Raw genomic sequence first — 8432 nt, 5'->3', positions numbered from 1 at the left:
TTCTCTGACTGGCTTATTTCACTTAGCATAATGCTCTCCAGCTCCATCCATGCTGTTGCAAATGGTAGGAGTTCCTTCCTTTTTACAGCAGCATAGTATTCCATTGTGTAGATGTTTTTTTAATCCACTCATCTGCTAATAGGCACTTAGGCTGTTTCCAGATCTTAACTATGGTGAATTGTGCTGCTATGAACATAAGGGTGCATATATCCTTTCTGATTGGTGTTTCTAGTTTCTTGGGATATATTCCTAGAAGTGGGATCACTGGGTCAAATGGGAGTTCCATTTTTAGTGTTTTAAGGAAACTCCATACTGTTCTCCACAGTGGCTGCACCAGTCTGGTGGGCACAGAGTCTTCAGCATTACCCTCAGAAGGAACCAGCCTAGCTGGCACCTTACCCTGATCATGCATGTCTAGCCTCCAGACTGTGAGCTAACACATCTCTGTTGTTTAAGCCCCTGCCTCCCGCCCCCAGTTTGAGGTACTTTGTTACAGTAGACCTGGAAAACGAATACAGCCTCTAGACCAGGTGTCCTCAAACTTTTTAAACAGGGGGCCAGTTCACTGTCCCTCAGACCGTTGGAGGGCCGGACTATAGTTTAAAAAAAAAACTATGAACAAATTCCTATGCACACTGCACATATCTTATTTTGAAGTAAAAAAACAAAACAGGAACAAATACAATATTTGTATTTGCATGTGGCCCACGGGCCGTAGTTTGAGGACCCCTGCTCTAGACAGTTCTTACCTGAAAAGGGGAATGTAGCTCCAAGCTTTTATGAACTACCATCTTATCATCTAAGATTTTATGACCATTATTTTAGGGCCTAGAAACAGAAGTTGACATTTGACTTGTTTTGTTTTGTTTTGTTTTTAAATGATGGAACATCTTCTCTTAATTGATTTCAGAGAGTTAGGGAGAGGGAGAGAGAGATAGAAACATCAATGATGAGAGAGAATCATTGATCCACTGCCTCCTGCACACCCCACACAGGGGATGGAGCCCCCCTAAGCCGGGCATATGTCCTGACCGGGAATTGAACCAATGGCCTCTTGGTTCTGGGCTCAATGCTCAACCACTGAGCAACACTGGCCAGGTGACTTACACATGTTTTAAATATTCCTTCTTCATTATGTTTAAATCCTGTTACATCAACAAGTTCATTCCTGAGAAACCAGTGATTTGCACTTACTTGTTGTACAGGACAATGTCCGGCCTCCACACCAGGTCGCTGGGGATCCTGATGGAGTCCAGGCCGTCATACTGGTCTCGATCCCACGTGAGATAGGCGTCATGCCAGGTTTGGCGGATCCATAAGTAGGCGGTCAGAATTTGGTTCCTTTCATCCTGCACAATTGACCCAGATGTAATTTTATCCAGTGGACACCTCAGCTGGCCCTCCATCTCTAGAACACTTGTTCTTCACATGAAATTCCAGGAGCACTGCTCTTTTTTCTGTGAGTGAGAGCTCTCTCAATCTAGCCCCTTGACTGACTGCCAAGGCCATATTTTTTCTGCTATATTTAGTGTTTGGAATGTTAAGTGGACAAATACTTAAGTCATCAGATCTTTGCACGAATCCACTGCCCAAATTTCTCCAAAACACAATTATCAGGTGATTCATTTGAATGAGAAAGTCAGGAAATATTTACAATGGACAGAAGAAAAATCAAGATTCATAACTTTGTGTAATTAAACACATATAAGCAGTAAATAAGGTATGTCATCTTAAAACACCACCTTTGTGTTTATTAAATTGGAATAAAATGCACATAACATAAAATGCACATAACATAATATGCACATAACACAAAACTCACCATTTTAACCATCTTAAAGATTTACATTTTAATCATTCGGTGGCTTCCATAAGATTCCCAGTGTTGTGCACCCATCACCACTATCTAATTCCAGAACATTATGTCACCCAAATAAGAAACCCTAAGACTGTCAAGCAGTCACTCCCTGGTCCCGTCCTTTCCACCGCCCCGGCAACCGATACTCTGCTCTGCCTCTGTGGGTTTGCCTATTTTGGACATTTCATAGAGATGCAGTCATGCGATATGTAACACCCTCTTTCTTTAGATGATCTAAAACTATTACTGTTAATGGCCGGGATAGGTAACAATTAGCAAAATTAATTTTGTAGAACGCTTCCTTCCCCTGGTGTCCCCCTCTCCCACCCGCTTGCACACAGAGCTGTCTGTTCTCCTTCCCTCTCAAATTCCCAGTTAAAACTTCTCTTTGAAAAGCACTGTTAGTTTCTTCTAAGCAGCATGCTGAAGAGGCACCACTTTGTGTACTCACCATGTCCTTAATCTGGGAAAGTGTAATCTGCAGCGTGACGTTCAGGACCTTGTCTGTGTCTTCTACTGGACGAAGAGCATTGGAATAATCTTCGAAAAGGTCATTAAATAACTTCTGAGCGTATCTCCCATCTGCTGCTCCTACGACTGCTCAAAAAGAGGGACCCGATCAACACTCAGCACTGTGTGTGTCTCAAGGCAAAGAACAGACCGAGGGCTGGAATTGGGGGCGACCCAGCATCAGCTAGGGACAAGCTTTGGAGGATGAGTTTTTTCCTACCTTGCACTCTGTGGACCAGGAGTGCAAACCTGAATGCACGGGATACTTCCCTACAGCTAGATCATGGGTTCTGTGTCCTGGCCCACCCCACCTCCCACCAAAGAAGTGGCCCCAGATGAGCAGAGGTGGGTACCCACCCACCAGTCTCTTACCTCTCAGTCTGGAGGCAGCAAAGCAAATCCAACAAAAGGAGATGCAGGAATGGGGCCAGTTCATCTTTTTTCTGAGCCTCTGTAAATTCCCAGCCAGGCAGCACTGTCTTCCACTTCGCTCCGTGAATGGGAAGGGTCTGGGCACAGCTCCGGGGCAGTCTCCGCAGCCGATGGAGCGATGGAGCATTCAGGTTTGCACTGCACGGAGGGCCCCAGGTCCTGAGATCCCTCCCCTCTGGTAATCGGAGATGGGCAGTGCCAGCAGCTGAGATGCCAGGAGTCCCAGGAGGGTTAGGTCAGGCCGTGCTGCTCTGGGAGGGCCATCCCACCCTTAGCAGGAACATCCAGACCACACTCCCTGGGGAAGCGATTCCATCTTAAAAGATTGGGTATTTCCTACCCCTACAGCAGGCAGATTCAGCCTGCGTCTGGGGCTGAGGGAAGCTGAACAGACCCAGCCACGGGCAGCCATCTGGAAAGGCCACGTGTGCTCTGAGCAGCACGTAAAGACGGAAAGAGCAGCAGTTCCATGATCTCCAGAACAGATCGGCTTTCCTTTCTGCCTTCTGCTTCGCATCCCTGCCTCAGTTGCCCCCCGGAGCACAGATCTGGGAGGGTATGTGTGAGTCTATGTGTGAGGGGGTGATGGGTAGGAGAAGCGGCGGACTGTGATTTGGTTCTGGGTTGGACGAGCCTTCCTGAGGCAGACACTGGGGGAACACCGTGCCCCCTTCCCCAGCTACCAGGGTGCTGTATGTAAAGCACTTTGGAAACCGTAAAGCACTAAATTCAGAGCAGCCTTGCAGATGCAGAATTTCCTTACTTGCCAAGTCACCCAGGGTTTGCTAGCTCTAAAAAACAATGGCTCATAGGCCACTAAGCCCATCAGCATGAGAGTGATTCATAAGCAATGACGATATTGCCAAGGATGATCTATCCCTTCGCATCGAATGTTGCTTCATGGAATTTTGCCGTCTTTTCTCCTCTGTGATCTAGTTTAGCTCCCACAAAAGAATGTCAATTTTCAGTCGCCATGCTTGCTCTCGCCTGGGCTGACTGCCTGGGAAACCCAAATTAGGATCTTTCCGTCGGTCGCCTGGAATCAAAGCAAGGAAACTGGATATAACCTCGTTCCTCAGGTGACAGCCGGCCGATGAGTCATCCTGTCCCTTTTCAGGAACATATCCTCCAAATGGAGCAGACGCTCAAGCTGTCAGCTAAATGTGTTTTTTAATTGCCTGGACCCTGGTGTTGATTGTGAAGACATTATTTTGCTGATGCCCTAGTCTGACTCACCCATCAAATGACACAATTCCTTGTGCCCACGCTCAGCAAACCTCCGCTCTGGAATCTCAGGAGCTGAAGGCACTGTTGAAATGGAATTGACCATCTCCTTTTCACATGAGAAACTGAGGCCCAAAGATGCCCAGTCACTAGCTCTTCCTTAGCTCCCAACCGGGGCGGGGGGGAGCTATAATGTAATCCCATAGCTTGCAAGACATTAATGGAAGAAGAAATCCGTTGAATTTACTATTTAGAGTTCAGTAAGTCTTCTAAAAATCAGGCAGCTAAGCTTTAGACTGATTTTCTAAAATGTGGGCTCAGACAACCGAAAGAATCTGAACAAACGTTGGCCATCCAGAAATGTGGAACCTCCTGAGTACACCCCATTTCCTGAGCGCCCATGAATGTAGGGCTGGTCCTATGTACTGGCATGTTAATTCAGGCTCACAGAGCACTGAACTCTTCCAGTTCGGAAGTTCATGACCCTCACGCCAGCAGCTGCCTTTCCTCAGCTCCTGGGTAGGGCTTCTGAACAGCATCTGACCTCAAAACCACCCCCCGAGGGAGTAGACGCTGGCCAGAAACAAGAGCTGTGCAGTTCGGAGAATTTCTAGAGAGCACAGTAATCCTTCAGCCTCTTCGCCGTTTGAGAGGCAGCAGTCCTGCCACAGTACAGTAGCCCAGCCATTTCAGACTTGCAAGGAGCCAAATCCTCCCCTGTGGACTCATAGGCACTCGTCTATTGCCAAATGTGAGATTAAGGTATTAGAGACATTTCATAAGTTCTTAATATTTTTAAACACAATTTTTATTACATAAGCAATGCATGCCTCATGCAGGAATATTCAAAAGTATAAAAAAGCACAATGCAGGAAAAGAAAGGTCACTGAGGAGGATCCAACCAGGCAGAGGCACACAGGTTTTATGCAGCAGCTGTCTTTCGAAAATGCCCATGGGCTGTGTTGTCGTGTCTTTGGGATCCAGAAGGGCACAGACCATGAGTGGATCCCTGTCTTGCTCTATCATGAGCACATAGAAGTGCTGAGGATGTTTCTTCCTGCTCTCCTGGGATTGGATTGTGGCTCAGACATGGTCTACCTTGAATGGTCTCCCATTGTCTCCTGCCCCTCTCCCCTCCCCTCAGGGTCCCTGCTTAACCCTTTTGGGTTGAAGCTGCTGAGAACCCTTGGCCCATTGGGGTCATGCCTCCTGGAACACCCTGGATCCACTCTAGGAGGCTGTACTCCAGTCCCTTGGAGAGATTCCATGTCCCACAAAAAAATCCTGGTGAATTCTTCTGCTAAAAGGCCCTCTCCCAGTAGCAGAGGGGAAAGGGTGAGGACAAAGGGGTGAAGAGGACCAATACCTTCATTCTGCTACCTGTATTTTGTTTAACAAAAATTGCAAGACTCAAACATAATGTTTTATAAAGGACCCCCCCCCCCCAAAAAAAGATGGTATGAGTATTTTCTCCATTTCATTAAATCTAGAATCAGAATATGTTTAACCCATAAAAAGCTCTTGGAGAGCATGCAGTTGAGCTCCCTCATTATACAGATGGAAAAACTGAGGCCCAGAAAGCGCATAGATGGGAAAGGATTCTGATTCCATCCAGAGCCAAGTCGGAGACCCTCAGCCTTCACCATAGGAGCCTGAGCTCTTGGCAGAGGAGAGCTGTCCTCGGTGCTCAGAGCTGGGACACCTGCTCCCACTGCTTCCAGCTCACTGAAATCTCCGGCCTCCAGGCCTGAGCACCTCTTCACCACTGTTTTCTAAATTTGCTGGATTCGTGCTGGGCATGTGCCTCGACATTAAAAGGTTAAAGTTTCTTTGAAGGAATAGTCCCCCGATTCTTTCACCATGCACCTGAGTTTGGGATAAGGGCTGGTATCTGGATGCCAAGTCATGCCCAAAGGATTACCCATTAAGGCAGAACTTCTTTCTTTCACTGTTTTTACCAAGAAAACCAATATAATATTGAGTTTAAAGCGTAAACTTTGGAGTCAAACTGCTTGGATTCAAGCCCACTTGCCACTTATTGGCTGTGGAACTTTGGGCAGATGACTTAACCTTTCTGTGCTTCAGTTTCGTTATCTATAAAATGGGGACAATTATAACAGTGAATGCCTCTGAGGGTTGTTTTGAGAACTAAATAAGCGCAGGCTCCCAAGGGCCCATACCAGGTTCCTCGGAGTAAAACCCAAATCTTACCCACGGCTACAAGGCCCCGGACATTCTGGCTCTAACACTCTCCTCTGGTTTACTGCACCCCAGCCACACTGGCCTCCTTGCATTCCACAAACACACTAACTACTCCCTCTCAGGGCCTTTGCTCTTTCTGTTCCCTCTGCCAGGGTGCCCTTGGCCATATCCTGGTGGCTCCCCCTCTCTCTTCCTTCTTAGTTCAGCTCAAATGCCATCTTTCTTGTTGACCCTACATAAAATAACACCTCACTCCCTCTGTCCACCTTCCCTGCTGCACCTTCTCATCACACTTAAGACCAGCTGATGTATATGCACATGAGTGCCCTTACTTGCTTAGTGTCTAATCTCCCTATGGAAATTCAGTTCCATGAGAATGGGAGCTTGGCCTTGTTCCATGCTGTACTCTCAGATACAGAGAAGATACTTGTTGGTTGAATAAATGAGTAATATCTAGAATGGGGGCGGTGGGGAATCTAAAGAATCAAAAAGTGGGGAAAGGCCAGCTTTCAGACAAAAGAAGGTAGATAGACTTCCTCTGATTTATAAGCTTACCAGATTCTTTTTAGCACTCACGGCTGGGGTGTTTTTATAGCCTTATCTTGCTAATCTACTGCTGTATCTATTTTCACCTATGTCACAGCAAAACTCCTTGAGAACATGGATCATAATATCTACTTCTCTATATGCAGCCTGTGCTGTATTCACAGCCCTAGCTCTAGGGGGAACAAGCACCAAGATCAATTAGCAGCACCTGCCATGGCTGCAGAAGGAGGGCGTGGAGGCATCTCTCCATGTCTCTGCTGACCCAATGCAACAGAAAGAACATAGAGACACAGCAGTTGTCCCGAGGTCCAGGTTCAAGTCCTGGAACCACCACTCAGTAGTTATATGAGCTAGAGCAATCACAAGATTTCTTCAATTTCAATTAAGGGTAGTATGAGGATTAAAGAGAAAACTTAAAGTGCCAAGCATGTACTCGGCATATAGCAGGCTCTCAACTGAACCACATGGACTCCAGTGGCCAGCAAAACCTCCATCGGTAAAAAGAGACTCACCCGTTGCCAACAGAAGAGCCAAGTTCATGAGGTGTCATGAGCCGGTGATAAGGGATATGCCGTTTTCTGGGGCAGAAGAACAGCTGATACATGATACGGGGTATCCGATGTGTGCAGGTGAGTGATCCGGGGACTGTGGCAGGCTCTGGTGTCTGTGCCTTGTCAGAGGGCACACACTACTCTCCCTGGAACCCCCCAAGGGAATATATGTGAAAGTGTACACAGTTGCACAAGCGAGTACCTCCCGGCTTCCTCTTATATCTGGGTTCTTTCTTCACCATGTGCTGAGGAACCCCCATCCATGAGATCCTTTTGGCCTCTTTCTTTAGCCACGTGCTTCTTAAAGCTGTTCTGAAATTTTCCTTTGTTCTTGAGTTTCTGATCCTTCCTCACCCCATCTGTTCTCACCCCACTGGCTTTACTTCCTCTTTCACAGCAGCTTGTGTGACTTCAATTGCACAACATTTCCCTGCTGTTTGATTGACAACGCATGAGTTAGGTGAAGGACAAGCCTGTAGACTCAGGGAGGAAGCTCGTGGGGACCCTCTTCTGTTCACAGAAGGTGAACATCCGGGTTGCTGATCCTCATGAAGAGGAACAGGGAGATTCAGAGATAGCATCACACAGACAAACGCATACCCTTCCCAGGCTCTTTCGGGGGTATACCAGCTACCAACATCTCCCACCAATGTCCCCCACCCCAAGAAGTGGCATGTCCCCTGGTCTCAGATCCTCACGTATCCCGCCCCTCCGCCTGCCCTGGTCCTGGTAAATGGGAACCGAAGGGCTGTGTTAAAACAGGAAAGAAATGAAAGGGGCTCTCTCTCCAGAGCAACGCCCGCCTCCACCTCCCATTCCCACCGGTCCTCAGTGTCTGAGTCTCATGGGCTCAGGCCGAGCAAAGAGCTCCGAGGGAATAGTGAGCATGCTTGGGAGGAAGGAGGGTCCTGAAAAGCAGGAGGATCCAAATAGTTCATTCCCAATTTTTCCCCTCAAGGCCACTTTCAAATGTTCTATTCTTTATTTCTCTTTTTACCTATCATTGCCATTGACCTAGACTCCTTACACTTGAATTAAAGGAGAGGAGACTGAGAGAGCCACAGCAAGGACAAGGGAAATCGTAGGTGTGTGTGTGTATGTGGGGGTGC

At 47.3% G+C, this 8432-nt stretch overlaps 1 protein-coding gene across 2 annotated transcripts in view; it reads right to left on the bottom strand.

The window, feature by feature from the left end:
• CHRNA9 (cholinergic receptor, nicotinic, alpha 9 (neuronal)) overlaps positions 1–3819 on the bottom strand; it is a 19417-nt gene extending 15598 nt beyond the window's left edge. For both annotated transcript variants that reach the window (XM_005877462.2, XM_005877461.2), the window contains exons 1-3: positions 2741–3819; positions 2310–2455; positions 1195–1349 (exon numbers count right to left, since the gene is read on the bottom strand). In XM_005877462.2, coding sequence (XP_005877524.1) covers positions 1195–1349; positions 2310–2455; positions 2741–2927 — 488 coding nt within the window. In that variant the 5' untranslated portion in view covers positions 2928–3819. The remainder of the gene's footprint in view (positions 1–1194; positions 1350–2309; positions 2456–2740) is intronic.
• Between the last annotated feature and the right edge of the window lie 4613 nt (positions 3820–8432).

Source organism: Myotis brandtii, unplaced genomic scaffold (assembly GCF_000412655.1).
Source record: "Myotis brandtii unplaced genomic scaffold, ASM41265v1 scaffold520, whole genome shotgun sequence".
NCBI classification, from domain to species: Eukaryota; Metazoa; Chordata; class Mammalia; order Chiroptera; family Vespertilionidae; genus Myotis; species Myotis brandtii.
This window is presented reverse-complemented; position numbering and strand designations above follow the sequence as displayed.